Source organism: Cottoperca gobio, chromosome 7 (genome assembly GCF_900634415.1).
Source record: "Cottoperca gobio chromosome 7, fCotGob3.1, whole genome shotgun sequence".
Classification (NCBI taxonomy): Eukaryota; Metazoa; Chordata; class Actinopteri; order Perciformes; family Bovichtidae; genus Cottoperca; species Cottoperca gobio.
In genome coordinates, this window is record NC_041361.1 from 14,492,898 (window position 1) to 14,512,888 (window position 19,991).

General features: G+C 38.8%; 3 protein-coding genes across 3 annotated transcripts; 1 reads left to right on the forward strand and 2 right to left on the reverse strand.

The window, feature by feature from the left end:
- Positions 1-1,532: 1,532 nt before the first annotated feature.
- Positions 1,533-15,677, reverse strand: ppih (peptidylprolyl isomerase H (cyclophilin H)). Its single transcript, XM_029435061.1, has 9 exons — positions 15,438-15,677; positions 7,283-7,347; positions 6,811-6,834; positions 5,822-5,866; positions 5,318-5,360; positions 4,737-4,829; positions 2,744-2,831; positions 2,620-2,660; positions 1,533-1,952 (listed from the first exon to the last, which is right to left on the reverse strand). The coding sequence occupies exons 1-9, from the start codon at positions 15,657-15,659 to the stop codon at positions 1,884-1,886; spliced, it is 690 nt and encodes a 229-aa protein (XP_029290921.1). The 5' UTR covers positions 15,660-15,677; the 3' UTR covers positions 1,533-1,883.
- On the forward strand, positions 10,238-11,827 carry LOC115010488 (probable G-protein coupled receptor 160). The gene has a single exon (XM_029435060.1). It carries the CDS (start codon positions 10,241-10,243, stop codon positions 11,291-11,293), a length of 1,053 nt encoding a protein of 350 aa, XP_029290920.1. The 5' UTR covers positions 10,238-10,240; the 3' UTR covers positions 11,294-11,827.
- A 133-nt stretch (positions 15,678-15,810) lies between the features above and the next one.
- Positions 15,811-19,922, reverse strand: taf10 (TAF10 RNA polymerase II, TATA box binding protein (TBP)-associated factor). The gene is made up of 5 exons (XM_029435062.1): positions 19,503-19,922; positions 18,972-19,129; positions 17,920-17,984; positions 16,922-17,036; positions 15,811-16,725 (listed from the first exon to the last, which is right to left on the reverse strand). Exons 1-5 carry the CDS (start codon positions 19,633-19,635, stop codon positions 16,636-16,638), a joined length of 561 nt encoding a protein of 186 aa, XP_029290922.1. The 5' UTR covers positions 19,636-19,922; the 3' UTR covers positions 15,811-16,635.
- Between the last annotated feature and the right edge of the window lie 69 nt (positions 19,923-19,991).

Consider the following 19,991-nt stretch of genomic DNA (forward strand, 5'->3'; position numbering starts at 1 on the left):
TCAATTACGGTTGAGGCGAGTGTGATTGGCTAAAGGAGAATGTACCTGTGCCTTCTCAACGCCCCTCAGTGATGTCAAAGCCAGACAAGTCAGACAGATAACCGTGACACTTTTGGAGTGTCTGCTTGCTTGCAAGTCTTTTTAACGGATTTTAACAGAATGTACAAATACGGCAAACCTTGATGACTAGAATTATTATCATCATGCCTTAATTGCCAAAAATATCGTCATAAAATAGGCATCACTGACCTAATTTAAGGGAATGATAACCTAAATATTTTATTTACTAATCATGATAGAAATATTATATTTATCATTTTACTGCATTGTCACATTTGCCGTGGTGATACCTCTCTTGGTGGTGAAGGTTTAGGAAGATAACTCACATCTTGGTGTGCTGCAAAGGACATTAAGTTCCCACCAGCCTTTACCCAGCCTGTCAATGTCGATAGGTATATACTGTAACAGAACAGAATGCACGATTCCATATCACAGGACATTTTTGCAACTAACCGTATTATTACAGTTAAAATGTTTCATTATTTTGTAAGAGATTAACAGTTTTGAATACAGGTCATTTCAGGACACGACACCCACGATGAACAATAACCATAATGTTCCTTCATAATTTAAATACCAAACATGATATTTATTTGTCTTGCAATTATTCAGGATTCACAAGGACATTTAAACGGTTGTCCATCCTACTGTAAATTCTTTCTAAGATGATTACATTTCTTAAATGTTCACAAAAGCTCAAATAGTGGCATCCTGATGTAATAACAGATTTGCTACTTTTCTCATTGCCCTGCCCAATAAACTGGTGAAATGCAGTCATTATCCCAACTTCACTTCCAGTAGGGTAGAACAGACGGACCCAGGCTGAATGTGAGACAACCCCACCGCAGCCCCCCCACCCATTGTCATGTTAATGCTCCACTGGCACTGTTTATGAGCACTGGCTGATGTGTGAAGAGCTCGCTGTTAATGGTTAAACTCCGTTCTCCCACACAAAGATGGGCTTTAGCATTGAACCAGAGCCTCTCCACGAAGACACCACCCTCCTCCAAAAAAAAAAGCCTTCTTCCTGCCTCCATAAGAACAGAGTCTCCATCTGAAAGGATTCTTTTGTGCCAAAGGAACGAGGTCCAAGGCAGAAGAGGGAGAGCGTGGATGGGGGAGGGGGTCTGGTGGCTTGGATTTGTATGGATGGCTGGGATGAAGAGGTAGCCATAAGTTCAGCAGAGGATTGCTTGGCACTGAAGTGTGTGTGCCTTGGAGGACTCTTTTATTCTTATTTAAAATAAATTGCCTGATAGACTAATAATATAATAATTTCAGTTTTTGTTACATGCAGTTGTCCTCTATGGCTACCGTTAATATTGTGATACATATATATATATTTTGTGAAGCTGGTAACAATTAAAATTCCTTGTTACTACTTGGGGTTGAGAGAACAATAAAAAAAAAAAGTATGATGCCATTTACAGATGTAAACAGCTTTTTTCAAACAAACAAGATCTCCTCCAAAGGTTTATCAAAATGTAAAAACAATTTATTGTTCAGAATTGAAACACAGCGTGACTAAAATAAGAATTTGAATGTTTCGCATCAAAAAAAGAAAATCGCATTTTCTATCCAAAACCCACCTGCCATGTGAATAATCTGATCTGGGTTTGGATGCAGAAGTTATCCTGGAATTAGCTATACAAAACAGAAATGACCATAATGACATACTGCTGAACTTTATACTGTCCTTCAATGTGCACTATGGGCGAATGTATCGACACAGGAAAAAATGTGGCGTTTTTGTTTGCTGAGGAGTATCAAGTGACTATGAGACACTACTTCATGTGTACAGAGGTTGTGTAGTTCTCGCTGGATCACATCTCTCCACACTGTGCAATGAGGATGGGGAGCTTGGGCTTGTTGTTGGGTCCTGTAGTAACATTCTGTTGGCATGAAGAAGCACAAGTAGTCATGTAAACATTACACTCTAAAATGACCCTTATGGATTTAGTCACAAAATCAAGTCTGATTACTTAGACATGATGCAGTTAGGGCTGCACAATATATCATTCTTCTTTATTGTCATCGCCATGTCAATTATGTGATAAACAGACACTTTAAAATCTAAATGTTATTTATTTGATTGGTTCCTTTTGTGTTCAGTTCAATTTGCTCAATGAAATAATATTTTAAATAATTTCCTTAAATGTTTTTGAATCAACAAGCAATTTGTTGTATTTTAGCAGCATACTAAAAGCAGCAGAAAGACTTTAATATCTGTTTATTTATCGCATCTTTTCCTCATATCCACCCGTCATGCAGTACAAGATTATTGTAATTATTGAAATATTTAGGTCTGAAGTTTTAAACATCACTGTTGAGATGAGAATGTTCAAGACAAAAGTGTTGAAGATATTCTGAAATGCGTACATAGTTCTCTTCAAGATGGATTTGATTTGAGAGATGGGGGAAGTCATGGGTCAGTACACAAAGTAGCATAGCGTGTTTTAAACATGTTGCACAATTGTAGTGACACCATTATGACTGTCTCCGTCCTCTCACAATTCTAGCCATTGACACCAATATATTAATATTATTATGTGTTTTTACCTCAATTTTTCTCATGATCAGCAAACCATCAACCACTTTTCCTGAAACGGTAAACATGACAAGTTTAACTCTGGCACAGAAACAAATCGAAATACCGCTCTAAATAATTAGTAGACCTACTCACCAAAAACAACATGCTTCCCATCTAACCAGTCACATTTAGTGCAGGTGATGAAAAACTGACATCCATTTGTCCCTGGCCCACTGTTTGCCTGAGTAAAACACACATTATTTAGAAAGAATGGCCGTTTGAAAACTTTGTCTGTGTTGCTCAGGGTTAATTCACTTTGAATGAATCAATTAAATACTATAATCTATGGGAGGTTGGGGTCTTGAATCTTAATTCACTTGTTGTTATTTTATACAGTATAATAGAGGATATACAGTATATCTCAAAAGTGAGTACACCCTTTAGATTTTTGCAAATATTCTGTTATATCCTTTCAGGGGATAACATTATCCTACTGAAACTTTGATATAACTTAAAGTAGTCAGTGTGCTGCTTGAATAACAGTATAGATTTATTGTCCTTTGAAAATTACTCAGTACACAGCTGTTAATGTCTAAACAGCTGGCAACAAAAGTGAGTACACCCCATAGTGAACATGTCTAAATTGTGCCCAAAGTGTCAATATTTTGTGTGACCACCATTGTTATCTAGCACTGCTTTAACCCTCCTGGGCATGGAATTCACCAGAGCTGCACAGGTTGCTTCTGGAATCTTCTTCCACGACGACATCACGGAGCGCACGGATGTTGGACACCTTGCACTCCTCCACCTTCCTCTTGAGGATCCCCCACATGTGCTCAATTGGGTTTAGGTCTGGAGACATACTTGGCCAGTCCATCACCTTAACCTTCAGCTTCTTCAGCAAGGCCGTTGTCATCTTGGAGGTGTGTTTAGGGTCATTATCATGTTGGAAAACTGCCCTACGGCCCAGTTTCCGAAGAGAGGGGATCATGCTCTGCTGCAGGATGTCACAGTATATATTGGAATTCATGTGTCCCTCAATGAAATGCAGCTCCCCAGTGCCGGCAGCACTCATGCAGCCCCAGACCATGATGCTGCCACCACCATGCTTGACTGTAGGCAAAACACATTTGTCTTGGTACTCCTCACCAGGGTGCCGCCACACACGCCGGACACTATCTGACCCAAACAGGTTTATTTTGGTCTCATCAGACCACAGGACATGGTTCCAGTAACTCATGTTCTTGGATTCATTGTCTTCAGCAAACTGTTTGCGGGCTTTCTTATGCATCGGTTTCAGAAGGGGCTTCTGTCTGGGGCGATGGCCATACAAACCGATTTGATGCAGTGTGCGGCGTATGGTCTGGGCACTGACAGGCTGACATCCCACTTCTGCAACCTCTGCAGCAATGCTGGAAGCACTCGCACGTCTATTTTTGGAAACCAACCTCTGGATATGACGCTGAGCACGTGGACTCAACTTCTTTGGTCGACCCTGGCGAGGCCTGTTCCGAGTGGAACCTGTCCTGGAAAACCGCTGTATGATCTTAGCCACTGTGCTGCAACTCATTTTCATGGTGTTGGCAATCTTCTTATAGCCAAGGCCATCTTTGTGAAGCGCAATAATCCTTTTTTTCAGCCGCTCAGAGAGTTCCTTGCCATGAGGTGCCATGTTGTCCAGCATTCAGAGAGAATTGTGCCCAAAACACCAAATTTAACAGCCCTGCTTATCATTTACACCTGAATCCTTGTAACACTAACGAGTCACATGACACCAGGGCGGGAAAACAACATCATTGGGCACAATTAGGACATGTTCACTATGGGGTGTACTCACTTTTGTTGCCAGCTGTTTAGACATTAACAGCTGTGTACTGAGTAATTTTCAAAGGACAATAAATCTATACTGTTATTCAAGCAGCACACTGACTACTTTAAGTTATATCAAAGTTTCAGTAGGATAATGTTATCCCCTGAAAGGATATAACAGAATATTTGCAAAAATCTAAAGGGTGTACTCACTTTTGAGATATACTGTACAACATGTTTGCAGGAAACACAACATCTTTCTATGGATGAAGTTAAAGTAAAGACACCCTTTCCTGATTCGACGGTGTTACATCTGATCATTAATCTATATGCATACCATGGACAGAAGACCAGGCGCACAGTGCTTCATTCGGAAGTTTTCATCTGAAAATGGACCTCTGTAGATGCTGCAGATGCCAGTTCCATCACCCTTCACAAAAGGACAAAAAAACGGCACGTAAGATACGGCTCACAGAGTAGAAAGAAAAAGCTATGAAAGTTTAGATGTGCGTAACACTAAATATTCTCCTGCTCAACTCAAAATTCAAAATGCAGTTTGACAAACACACTTTATTTATTTAATAAAGACAAGACAAGGTTGATAGAATTAAAAGAAAAAGGACTGTTTGTTTCCATACTTCTCCTTTAAAATGCATGCTTTTTTATCCGATCAGGTTAGGTTTAGCACTCACAGCAAGCAAAAACGTATTCACTGAAAAGATTATCCTCAATATACTGTGAATCTATTTGTGTTGTAAGAATAAGAATATTCATTGTTGCAAGATAAATGAGCATCTGAATTTACTGTAGGCTTAATCCCAGCCATAAATGCAAACAATGACTGATCCAAAACATTAAACTGTCATCGTAAAAATGGAATAAGAGCACCGACCAGAGAAGAAGAGTGCATGTACTTACATTTACAAAATCCCCTCCTTGTATCATGAAGTCTTTGATCACCCTGTCAATGAACAATGAAAACATATCAGTAGTCAGATTTGCTGAGACAAGGAGGCGCTATACGCTGCGGACACAGAGCCTGTAAAAAGTATTCACATAACATTTTTCTGCTGATGTGACTCTACTGTGTTACATGTTATAGAACAAAAAAGGTTTTATTAACACTGTAGTTCTCATAAAACATTAATACAGGAGCTTTCTTTTTTTTTTAAACATACATTTAATTTTGAATGTTCTAAATTATTAATTTGAATAAAGAAAGAGTAAATAAACGTAGAAGAAGAAGAACTATAAATATGAATAAAAACAGGGACAGGGACAGCCAGTGCTGGCAGTGGATACCCAGAAGGCTGTTTCAGGAAACGACCAGGTGAAATAATAACCACTCTGAAGGCCAGCAGACGCTGTTGCTGTTGGCTTATATAATATAAGCTATACAAATGAAGCCGCCATGTTGTGTACCTGTGGAAGGTGCAAGCCTTGAACCCAATAGGAACTCCGTCCTTCCTGTAGGACAGAAGTTTGAAAACAAAATTGAGTTAGCAGTACAGACAATCACGCTGTACAATCTACTACTTCTCACAAAGTTGTTCATGCATGTGATTTGGCTTTTCACAGTAAATGGGCAATCACATATGGGACACCATGAAAGAACAGTGTTGGTTGCATAAACAGTGTCTTAGAACAGCTGCCAGTAACCGTGCAGACCCACTAACATTGTAATAGCTGGCACCACACTTTGTGGATTAAAAGATGAAATTGGATACATGTACTGTGACCATAGTTAGTTAAACTAGTTTTTTGGATGTTTTTATCCCTAATCAAGTCGGATTTTACAAAAACTACTATTGTGTTGCACAAATCTTCTGTTAATTGATGATAATAAAGAAAGAAATACATTGAATAATAAAAACTGGCTCAATAGGTGTCGTTTGGGATGATAATTGGCACGTTTAGTGTTAGCTACATATGACACATCAGCTTGAAAGAATCTGCAGAGCATCAGGACAGTGAGGGGACCGAGGATAGCACATCGTCTTTCTTACTGCACATATGCGTTAGATACAGATAGTGTAAAACAACTAATCTTGACTAAATTTCATTATTTTGGATACAAGGAAGCCCAGCTCCGAGTAATGAGGTTTCCTTTCATGATGCTGCACTCCTGCCACAGCCCTGCTGTCCCTGTCGTGGCCTTTGGTCATGCACAAGCAACACATATGAATACCCTTCTGAGACCTTAAGCATACATGTGGACAAATAATCAGGTTACTCCTTATCCCATAATCTGATAAGGGGAAACATGCTTCTCATTGTCCCGTTTCAAAAATACGGTTGCGGCCAAAAGCTCGGACAAATCAGATTTCTTTTAAGTGGATGTTAAGACAATGTGTGCAGTATGGTGAAGTTGTGTGTGTGTACCATCAGAGCACAGCTCCTCACTGCTTTACCTGAACTCTCCAGTGCAGAACTGCCTGTAAGAGATGATGGAAAGTGTAAGTAACATCCAAGAAAAATCAGAAATATCTTAATTTGTGTTAACATATACAGTAAACCCAGGGCATTTGCAATATATATACATATAAAAAATAAATACAACTGAAATATTGCTATATTAAAAATACACAAATGATAATATCAGGATGTCAGGCCTTGTGTATTTTTTTTTTTTTATCCGTTCCTCTGGTTGTCTTTTCACTGTACATTAGTGTAACTTATTCTTTATGTGACACAATAAACAAAGTTAAAGATGAATTTGACTGATAACATTTTATTTTTTCTATAGCTATCGTAATACTATAGTATCTGGAATTGATTTGACCACAACATAAAGTGTGTAGTAAAAATATGATATTGTGACAGCCCTACATGCGATATCTCTCTTCTCTCAAACAGACCACGGGATGCAGGCTTTCTCCTTACCGGAAATTCTCCGCCGTCTTTGGAACCACGTCAGCAAACAGCTCGATCTTCATCCGTCCGACATCCTGACAAATAAATTGCGAAAACAAAACAATGGGATAAACTATAGAGACAGAAACACCCACACATGATGCAAACAGTTTACGCCTCAAACAAAACTACATAGAATGTAAATAAACTGGTTGTTCTTGTTACGTCTCATCTGGACGAACCAGTTACACCCGACAGACTCCGAAAGAGCACCTTAAACCAATCTACTAAATAACTGCTTTCTTCTACTTCTGGCATTGAATACATTGAAACATTTGCCTTTTCCTTGCTGAAAACATCAAGTAGACTCTGCTTCATCTCAACAATACAATCTATTCTCAGTTCTTCTGATTCCCAGTGGTCAAGGCAGACGTTACAGAAAGATGTAAATGAGAAGATAATCTTAATGCAACACATTAAATCCTCTATAAGCTTTGTGTGTGTGCGTGGCAGCGAGGGTGTCTATCCACCCAGGCCTTCCCACATCCCTGAGGGACACGCAAGTGGCCGACTGCTACTAACAATGTCTCTGTGTGTGTGTGTGTGTGTATCTGTATGTGAGAACAAACATTGTGCTGTTGTAAAACGAGCAGACAACTCTGCCTTCAGTCCATGCCTTCAGCGACCCACAGCAAACGACCAGCCATTGGTTCTCCCGTCTTTGACATTTACATTGGCAATATAGTAAGATTTTAGTTTCCAGGCAATGACATGAAATACAGAAGCCAAGTGTTGGTACGGAACAAACATCAACCACAGAACATTTTCTCCGGCTAGAGTCTGACACGTCTAACAGGTCTAACAGGTAAGACAGTTTATAATGTATAAAAAGAAAAAGAACAAAAATTCTTATCAGATAATAACGCAGGTTAAAGGGTCGATCGTGGTACATCGTGAATGTATATTGTTGAACTACTTTTATTGTGATTGTATAACTGATTCACAAGGCCAAGTGTTTCGCCTATAGTTGTCTTCAAGAGTACAAACTCCACAAACACTATCATCTACCACAACTGCTTTAAGGCCCATGCAGCTACTTTGTACCTGAATGTACATTCACGTAGTCACACAGAGAGCAAACAATAGCAGAGTGAACCGGTCACAGACTGAAATAAAGTATTAAATCACCCTTTTTGTATTTGACAGATAATCTTCTCCAAACTAGCTGCAAGTGCAAGTTCGACCATGACAAATCATTTAGAGTTTTGTGACTATATGTAATAAAATAAAAATTTTAGGTGACTGTTCTGAGCTATTTTTGTACAGCTATTTTATATTGTTGAAATACATAATTGAATTCTGATTAAATGTGAAAAATGAGATGCTTTTACTCATTGAGGAAGTGTTACAAATTGTACTCCTAAGCTACTTACTGCATTGAAATTGCATTTCTGCATGCGTACTTAACACTGTAGCCAGAAGAAAAGAATAGCTGTTCAAAACCACTGACTGAGCACTTCATAAAAATAAAGGTATAACATCTGTTTTGAAGCAACCTTTAGCCTCCTATATTCCACCTTTGAAACTGTTTCCTTCTACACAAACTAGTGTAATTGTAGAGGGATCAGGTACACTGAAACAAATCCAGTCACATGGTGTCGTTTCATCTAACATGTACCTTTTAGTAAAAACCTGCGTTTTCCGGGTTACAGAACATGCAACATAACAAGAGGCAGTCACCTCCTATAGTACGCTTTATTAAGGACAGCGAAGGCGTGTCTCATCAGTTGTTTGCATGCATAATAATAAGGTGGAGCGGTAAAGAGCTGCATCAAAAAGGGAGCAGTTCCACCTGGCAACAGTCATACACCTCAACAAAAAGCCTTGATGAAAGCGTGACAGGATTCTTCTAAAATTCATCGGAGAACCCTCAACACGGAGGAACCAATCACTTCAGGTCACTTTTTTTAAATTATTTTTTTACTTGTTGAGTAAATTATACGCGCTTCAAATGGCAGAACTGGCTTCTCTTGTGTGAGTGCTGCTGGAAGATGTTGCAAATCTTTACTGTATAGTTGTCAGTGTACGGACCAGTACAGTGACAGGGAAGGACACTGGAATCAGTGCTTGTCTGGTTTGTTTTTTCCTCAGAAATGTGGAAAACAGATATGATGGGGTATTTCTGATAACGGCTCTGCACTGGTGACACAGGTTGTTTATCTGCATAAAGCGTGGGGTGGGATAATAAACGGGACTATTAGGTTTCAACTACACCATATCAGGTGATAATTTAAATGTATATTTGGCAAGCATTTACCAATCCAATGCAATCTCTCACTGATCAACCTGCTTAACTTTGGCCTATACTCCAATTTCCTTACTTTAGTTTTATTTTATTAACACATTACATGCAATTTAATGTATTTAAATGTTAATTAATTTGTAACTTTAAAAAAGGAAAAATGCATATGTTTTTACTATTGTGCAAGAGCGGAGTTTAAGGAGTAAACACAGTCACATTTTATACATCGATCTTATGGTGGAGTCTTGAATGTGTCTCAGGTACTGGTACTGTCCACTGTCAGGGTCTCCCAGAGTTTATTGTTGGTGAGACACCTCACTGCTGCTGCTCATCTTTAAAAAATCAATACACTTTCAAGAAATGCAACATTAAGCCTCAGGGCAAAAGACCAGAGGCACTATTTCATGCAGCAAAAACATAATTAGTATGACTGTTATGAAGGCCGGCATCTACTTACTGAATAGATTAATCTGGGATCTGGGTGGTATTCAAACTCCTGGTAGCTACTCTACCATCTCTATTTATCTCATTTTAAATTGCAGTCCATCATTTGTACAGCCAAAAGTTCCTAACTAATATTATCTTGTCTTCCACAGCCTTTACCGGAGCATCTTGAGACTGAACTGAGGACACTTGCGATAACATAAATGCTGCACTGGTCTATGGAAACGACCGGAATCGTCCAAATGCTGGCTGTTATAAAGCAACGAGATATGGTGTCTGGCCGTCTTACAGACAACATTGACAGCTTTCTGCTACTTATGCTTTTTAAATTTGGATTGGATGTAGGGGTCCTTTTTTTATGTAGCCAGAAGCAGAAAACCTCCTTCTTTAGCCTGTGCAGCCTGTCCATCATCTTGGCTGACTTCGTCACTGTGTTTTTAATAGCAATCATGTTGTTTCTCGGGCCTGAAACGTATCTTGAGTTAATCTGCTTCCTCTTGGCTAATGCCTCTGCGATATATGGAGCACTGCCGCTGCCCATGATGTGTCTGGGTTTACTGGACTACTGTTTAGAAGATACCTACCTCGGCAAGCAGAGCTCCTTCCGCAAATTCCTAAGGAACGCCGTCTCGACATTGCTGGTGTGGATTCTAGCTGCCATTTACTCATTTAGCTATGTCGACTTTGATCTAAAGGTACAGGATTCTGAGACAGGGATAAAGGCTCTAGTGTGTGAAGTAGAAGAGTCTAAACTGACTACCTTCCTTTTGGGGATTTTCTCAGCATTAATTTTGGTATTGCTGCCCTATTGGTCAAAAATTCCCAAGTGGGTGAAACAGTCTGAGAGGTTATTTGAAGCGAGGAAAGAACCAGAGAACCAGACCAGCGACTTGTTGTTCATGTCAACAAACTGTCTGGAGAAAAAAAGCATTGAGCAGAATTATCTGGAGGAGACCACCTATCCACCGCCTCTGTGGCTCAGCCTAACACTGGGCTTTGCTATATTTTGGATGCCTTATCTCGCTCTGTCTGTGGCCTGTCAGTTCTTGGGCTTTGCAATACCTTCCTACATTAGTGTTAACCTTCTGTGGTTGGAGTGCACCAACAGTTTACTGCTGGGTGTGGTGTTCTGGGTAAAAAGCAACACGCAAGGGCCATACAGCCAACTCCCAGAAAACGTGTGCATGTGGCACATTTACTGGCATTTGAACAAAGGAACACAACAGCAGCAACTCCCAGTAGCCGTGTTGAACCCATCAGACAAGAAGATACACATTCTCCTCTGTGTGCAGTAGAAAAAGAAGTCAACAATAAACCGGTTACATTAAATACCTGACATCCAACAGCAAATGAAAACCATGATACGAGAAAGTAAATAAAGACTCAAGCTATAGCTTCTATGTAGCTTCACCTGTGTAAATGATGAGTTAGATGCTTAAACTGAAGCCTTGATGCAGACGAGCATCTTTCACCTCTTCATCATTGCATGCAGAAGAGCTTTTGAGCAAAGAATTAAACTGCAAAATGTTTGATTTGGCAAGAGACTGTGACTGGACTTCAAAATGTAATTCTTTAAAGAGTTGAGGAGTAAAGTTTTGTCATACATGATGCTGAATAACAGTATGAAAGGTACTTATTATTATATTATACCGGCCAAAGATAATTCTGGACTTGAGGGAAATACTATGTGGACTATAAATGCTTCTCAATAAATATATTTAATTGTATTTTTTCTGCCCTTTCCTTAAACACTTAATGTGTATTAATCTATTTGAGAGGTTCAAAATGTATTCTTGACCTTAATGATGATCATGAAATATGATGTTAAGCTTATGTATTCTTGTGATAAGATTTCTTTCCCAGCTGCTGTTTCCAAGGTCAAGAATGAACGTTAAACCTCCATTTTTAATCCAGCATGGATGAGAAATGTAAGAAGTGATCTCAATTTTGAACATCAACTGTTACATAACAACTGGGCAAACACCAGCTGATGAAGATCAAGTGATTGACATTTTTGGAAGATGCACTGTGTGAAATTGTAAGAAGTTATTAATATGTGTTAGCTTCTTAACTTTGAATAACTCTAGGAAAGGGGAAAGTGTAGTTAACATTAGTTCTTCTATGTGTGTTGGTGTACTGTCAGTAGTCAATAGAAACTGGCTAGCTACAGAACAGCTAACGTTTGTTCACTATGGAAAACAAGTGTAAGCAGGAATGTATGAATAGCTATTCTAACTATCACAATCTGCCAATGTTCATTGATCAGATGGATATACAGGACTGTCTCAGAAAATTAGAATATTGTGATAAAGTTCTTTATTTTCTGTAATGCAATTAAAAAAACAAAAATGTCATGCATTCTGGATTCATTACAAATCAACTGAAATATTGCAAGCCTTTTATTATTTTAATATTGCTGATTATGGCTTACAGCTTAAGAAAACTCAAAAATCCTATCTCAAAAAATTAGAATAGTTCCTCAGACCAAGTAAAAAAAAAAGATTTATAACAGCAAAACAAAATCAAACATTTGAAAATGTCCATTAATGCACTCAGTACTTGGTTGGGAATCCTTTTGCACGGATTACTGCATCAATGCGGCGTGGCATGGAGGCAATCAGCCTGTGGCATTGCTGAGGTGTTATGGATGCCCAGGATGCTTCAATAGCGGCCTTTAGCTCATTAGCATTGTTGGGTCTGGTGTCTTTCAGCTTCTTCTTCACAATACCCCACATATTCTCTATGGGGTTCAGGTCAGGGGAATTGGCAGGCCAATCGAGGACAGTAATGCCATGGTCAGTACACCAGTTACTGGTGGTTTTGGCACTGTGGGCAGGTGCCAGATCATGCTGGAAAATGAATTCCTCATCTCCATAGAGCTTTTCAGCAGACGGAAGCATGTAGTGCTCTAAAATCTCTTGGTACACAGCTGCATTTACTCTGGGCTTGATGAAACACAGTGGACCAACACCAGCAGCTGACATGGCTCCCCAAACCATCGCTGACTGTGGGAACTTCACACTGGATTTCAAGCAACTTGGATTTTGCTCCTCTCCAGCCTTTCTCCAGACTCTGGCGCCTTGACTTCCAAATGAAATACAAAACTTGCTTTCGTCTGAAAAGAGGACTTTGGACCACTCTGCAACTGTCCAGTGCTTCTTTTCCATAGCCCAAGTCAGACGCTTCTTCCGTTGTCTTGAGTTCAGAAGTGGCTTGACCATGGGAAAACGGCTATTGTAGCCCATTTCCCGGACACGTCTGTGAACAGTGGCTTTTGATACCTGGACTCCAGCTTCAGTCCACTGTCTTTGAAGCTCCCCCAAATTCTGGAAGCGACTCTTCTTCACAATGCTGTTAAGGCTGCGGTCATCTCTTTTGGTTGTGCAGCGTTTCCTGCCACATTTCCCCCTTCCAACAGACTTTTTGTGGATGTGCTTTGAAACTGCACTCTGTGAACAGCTTGCTCTTTGAGACATTTCTTTTTGTGTCTTACCCTCCTGATGGAGGGTGTCAATGATGGTCCTCTGGACAGCAGTCAGATCAGCAGTCTTCCCCATACTTGTGATTTAGTTTACTGAACCAAGCTGAGTGTTTTTCAAGGCTCAGGAAACCCTTGCAGGTGTTTCGAGTTAATTAGACGATTCAAGTGATTCGTTGAACACCCTACTAGTATACTTTTTCATGATATTCTAATATTTAGAGATAGGATATTTGAGTTTTCTTAAGCTGTATGCCATAATCAGCAATATTAAAATAATAAAAGGCTTGCAATATTTCAGTTGATTTGTAATGAATCCAGAATGTATGACATTTTTGTTTTTTTAATTGCATTACAGAAAATAAAGAACTTTATCACAATATTCTAATTTTCTGAGACAGTCCTGTAAGAAGAGTCCTAAGGAAAGGTGCAGCTCTGCCACAGGGAAGCAGCAGCAAAGAACAAGTGATTCTGGAGCCAACAGTGTGATGGTTAGTTCAGGTTGAGGAGTAAATTAGCAATTCTTGGATTAAATTCCTGTAATAGGCCACAGTACTAGCTAAATAAATCACTAATGAAAATACATAGCCCGAAGTTCCAGAGAATAATGCATTTGTTTAGCACACATGACGGTGAACACACTTACTTTAGTGTCTCGATCAGTTAATAAATCATTGTTTAAACATATTTTAAAGGGTCATGCAGAAGAAGAGGCAGATATATTTTTGATATTAGTGTTGAGAGTTGTGCCCCCTCCCCTTACCAAGACCACAAAGTTCTATTAGATCTAGCATCTTCATTTCGCTTTCAAAGTGCACCAGATGCATACAATTCACTTTAAAATGTTAAAAACAATTCTGCCCGGGGGAGCATTGCCCCCGGACCCCCCTAGAGAAAGTGAAGTCCACCCTACTGCTAAGACAGGTCAACATGACTAAGACCAGGTGACATGGACCTGGTTATCATGACTAAGATATTGACACGCAACCACCACAAAACACTATGGGTGTGTAGTGCCTTTGCTCAGTGCAGAACTCCCAGACCTACTTCTCCATCATCATACCATCCGAGTTCCTTTAATGGTAATTGTACTACCATGCAGGTGCACACAGCTCCACCTCACCTCTGGCCTGTATTAAATAGGCCCTGAACAGTATCTCAGCTCTTCTCACTAGTTTGAAATGCACAGGCCTTAGTTGAAAAACACGTGTCATCTCAAAAGTAAATTTAAAAAGGTTAAATCTGTTGATAGTTGTGGGGTTGTTTGCATTTTCGGTTTTGCAATTAAACCACACCCAAACTGTCTGATGAAGCAGATGAGCTATATGTATATAAATGTATTTACTTTAATACACTTAAGAAGCAGTACCTAAGGATCTCAAAATGTTTACTTTGTTTATTGATTTAGTCATGAATATTTCACATTATAGATAAGTACTTTAACCGTAGTAATTGCAATTACTGGTAATTAGTATTAGTTCAAAGGTAAGATTAATGTATAAGGCTATACTTCCACGCGCTGAACGACATCTTGAATATCACAATTATACCGTAGCATAATATATTAGTCACGTTTTTCTTCTTACAGTATTTAACAATGTAAACTTTGCCAGGTGAGCTATCATTTTACAGACTACAACCCTGAGTTAATTATTCTTATTTGTAATAAACTGGTATCATTTAAACCACAGACCACCATCTTGATACTTATACCGTAATTCGCTACAAGAAGCTCACAACAATATAAACCGCGCGAGAAGTGTAGAATCTGCACATTGTTGTGTGTATCAGATACATGTTTTAAAAGGCGGACATCTAAATACCACCGACGTAGTTAACTGGATCACAACTTTTAACCAAAACACGAGATTATGGTGAGTTATGGTAACGTTGAATTAACGTTAGTTAGCTGGAAAGTAAAGTCGATGTTAGCTAACAGCTAATCTCTTTCTTCTACTCACCTGCCCTCCGATGGTTATGTCGAAGAAGACAATCGGGTTGTTGGAATTTGTTATTTGGACAGACATTTTGACACTTTCCTGGCTCTTTAAGACTAAATAAAAAATGGTATTTTGCGAGATAACACGCGAAGAATTTGAATGAACAGCATATGCGCTGTTCGGATCTACGGTGGCCCAGGAGAGACATGTTACGGCTCGCAGTTGGGGACAAAATACTGCCATGGCGAGAAAGCGCGATAGTAAAAGGCTTGGATAAATCCACCAGGGTGCCGTGTGGTGGTCACCTAACTTTAATTGTTTAGATGTAGAAAAACAACAAACATTTACTGTAATAATTAGGTTATTTCGTGAGAACTTGTGATGTTATACTCAATTTATGAAGCCAGTAATTTATTTATTTTGTAGTAAAGGAGAATTAGAAGTACATTATGAATCCCTCCTAGGTAAATTCAATTAGAAGCAGAATTAAACATATAATTAAGAATAAATACATATGTCCATAAGGACCATTCAAAAACGTGTACTCCTGTTTACATGACAGTCAATCAGCAAAATTATTAAGTGGCTTTACATTATTCTATAGCAATAGCAATCTTTTATTTATTTTAATTCTTTAAACAACCTTTACAATATTCCTTTCTAATATGTAATCAATGTTTACAGAGTATATTTTGAAGAAGCTGCATTTTCTAGTGACTTGGAGTGACTTTATACGTGTGCCATTTGCAGGTCTGTCATAGTATTGAAACACCTTACTGACCAGTCTTTAAACATATAGTGTTTTGTTTTATTACTTTTATTCACTGCTGTATTTCGGATTGTATGTCAACATCTCTTTGTTCAAATAATACTAAATATTTGATCACAAAAAAGGGGCTCCATTCGATTAAATGTCAGAAAATGTATAGCACACCTACTTGTGTTAGACAGATGTAACATCAAGGTTTTTGGTAAGGGTTTTAGTTTCACAATAAAACGTAATTATACAATTTAACATAATGCAAACGTGGCTCCACAAAATGTAACAAATGGCAAAGTGACAACAAAGATTTGTCAAAGCTGTACTAAAGCACCATGATAAAAAAAAATAAAATAAAAAAAAACATTTTAATAAAGGTGTTGACAGACTCTAGTGGGTCAGCAGGGAGCTAAAACTAGCAAAATCAAAAAGCCTCAAAAGAAAGAAAGAAAGGAAGTTCTATGTAAAGTAATATGGTTTCTTGACATTGACGCCATATTCTGTGAGGGCAGGAGTCAGGTCTTCCATAGTCAGAGTGTACTTCTTATCCTATATATAGAGAAGAAGAAAAAATACAAAACCATTAACTATCAGGAACAACACGATCAGAGCACTTACAGGTAAAAGGTTGACAACTTCCTCTGTCACCATTTTCTTACAAAACATTTCTTCTCACATACAGCACATTTAAAATATTGTATGGAGGTATTACATATAAAGCAGAGGTTGAAAGTAAAACACTGACCTTTGTCTTACTCCTCGAGCTTCCTGAGGCTGTGCCCTTCATTTTACAGTACTGCAGCGCATCATTGGCAATGTCTGAGATAAACTTCTGAGAAGCAAGCGAGATCAGACGGATTCTAAAGAAATGACAAAGAAAATCAGTGTTGTGGTTTTCCAGCATCTGTTCGTCTATCTATCATGGGGGGAAAAACAACTAATAAGTCAGATCAAATAGTTCCTCTGATCTCATTTTCACTTTAAAAAAATCATTACAGCCACTATCATAAAAGGTGAAAAGGAATGGTCGACTGGGCTAAAGAGTCTGTACTTTATGCTCATACATGCCAATAAAGATAAAAGTGAGGATTGGTAGCAGTACTGGTGTATATCTGTATACAACAGCTCCTGGGCAGACATGGCAGTCAATCTTAACATCAAATCAGTTTTTCTTAGTTTGTAAGAGAAGTTAACGTTAGCATTATCACTCAGAAAAATCAAATAATCTTATCAAGTATGTTACCTGACTGAAAGCTGCTGAACAACATTCAGACAACATTGTGTTTAATATGAGCAGTAAATAAAACAATTCATCCACAAATTCCACACTTCATTATAAGCATATGGAACAGTTTGTCCCAGGTTATTGATTAAACACACAGTAACGAGTTACATCATCTTTCTTAAGAATCTATTCATGCACTGCCTGTTCGCTTACAAATTATGTTTCTGATTTATGATCAAAAACATTATCTAAGATTAAAACTTCTTAGATCTTTAAACTCCAAACAAGTAAATTAAATAAACTGAACTGCTTTCATATAGTGTTTTTGATCAAAGGGCTTTACAATGAGCCTCTTATTCATACAGTCTACATTCTTCACACTCCACCTGCAGCTGCTCAAATATAAGTTTTGTACCTGCACTGCAAGTCAAATAACAGCCCTGTTATTTCTGTCATGTTATTGGAATCCAGAAGAACCAGTCACACTGAAATTCATAGAAAGTCATTGTTGCACTTACATTCGTGGATCAGAAGCCTCAAAGCCAGCCCTGTTGAGGTAGTAACCTGTAACTGCATCAGGAATCTGAAAAACAAGAATAATAAGAAGGAAAAAAAGTGGAGTTTAGCTTGTGGTCAAGATTCACGTAGCCCACTTTGCTGCGACTGATACTTATTTGTGAAGAACATTATTACTGTATGTCTGTCATTCAGTGATGATTAGACAAATGAAGTGTAGCTAGAACAGCCTCTGGCCACTGAAGAAACGAATGCGTTTGGTTGTGCATGTGCTTTTGTGTGTGCGTGTGTATATCCATCTGCAGCTGAACACTGACATCCATTGAAAGTTTGGTCTCAATTTAAACCGGCGCATCTGCAGATTAATTGCATACCTGATATGTTATGATTATGAAAAGTAATGCACAATACAAGATAAATGAATCCCCATTTTAGGTATCTTTTCCTCCATATTGAGAGTAAAGGAGCGGGGAACGGCTTCCAAATACAACATCAGGGTGAGTTCAATACCAGGGCTGCCCCCATTGTGCCCCTGAGCAAGGTACTTAACCCCGAGTTGCTGCAGGGAGACTGTCCCTGTCGTTAGTTCACTGTAAGTCGCTCTGGATAAGAGCGTCTACTAAATTACCTGTAATGTAATGGAGGGACAATTGAGTGAGATTTAACTCTTCTTCATTTAGCAGGGTAGAGGGAGAAGTAACTGGTGGAGATCTGCACTCTTCTTAGTGCGCTTTACTTGTTATACTGACACAAATGATTATTGCTTTTTGGAAATATATGGTTTACATGATTTTTGCATCAATGTGATCGAATGTATTGACTAGATAATATATATATTATAATATAAATAATTGTTTCACCTGAATCTTAAAAAGATTGGGCGACGGTGATCAGTTAATGTAGCTGGTAGCTGACAACCCTTGTATCAAAATTAGCCAGAATCCAGCTGTCAATAACTCGAAAATATGCAGTGTTTTGAAACGCTGGCCTTTCAAACACCTTATCATTGCTCTCCGTGAATGCAGCTGACTGACAATGACAAAACTTGACTTACTGTGGGAGTATACTCTTCCAGCTGCATGAGGAAGTCTGCCAGGGGCATGGTGGGGAGAGCAGGCTTTACATCTCCGTTGGTGATGCCTCCAGGAACGTAGACGCCGTTGGAGACCGATGAGTCCGCTGACGGTGTCACCATGGCCGCTGAGGACGAAGCTGTAATAGACGTGTTTGGGATAGTTTTATTTTTGAATTAAAGGAACACAATTGTATATATACCTCGTGCATTTCACAAATACTGAGATGTTACAGTCTTTACTTCTAGGACAAGGTGTTTAGCAGTATTGCCTAAAGAAAGGTTGCGCAAAGTCCAAACTGTGAAAACAAGTGCTGCAAAAAAATCCAACTCCACACAACACGAGTCATGAAGCATGCATGACGTCTTTGCATATAAATTGTAAAAGGCAAATAAATCATCAATCTTCAGTAAAAAATAAATAAACCAGCTATCCTACCTTGAACTAACTTAAGTGTGGAGTACAACAACATGAACAATACTATTAGGCTAGTAAAAGTCACATAACGTTACCATTACTCGTGACCGAAGGGATGCTGCTGAGGTTGGTTGTTGCATTATCATTTGCAATACAATTACTTGAAGTTGAAGAAGTCGTGGATGACACTCCAGTTGTGACAGACTGATTAACGTTGTCAATATTCATGTTGCTGTTACCGTTAGCTAACGCGCTAACCTTGGCTAGCTAACGCAGATAAAATGTCCAAATATGCTCAAAAGCGCGACCCCGTGCTATATAGCTCTAAGACAAGTCTTCTAAAGAGTACTTTGTGGTGAAATAAAGCTACTTATGTAACTCAGAGAATACAAAAATCACTAAACCAGGTGCTCGCTAGCATAAGAAATGTTTGTGGCTACAGAGCAGCAGAAAGCTGAGCTCATGCTGGCTGCAGAGCTAATCGCGTCATGTGACCCGGATCTGACGAAAGTAGCCGAAGATTCCCGAAAGCTCTCTAAAATTACATTTGATATCGCTTGGTGAATATCATAGACTGTTTATGG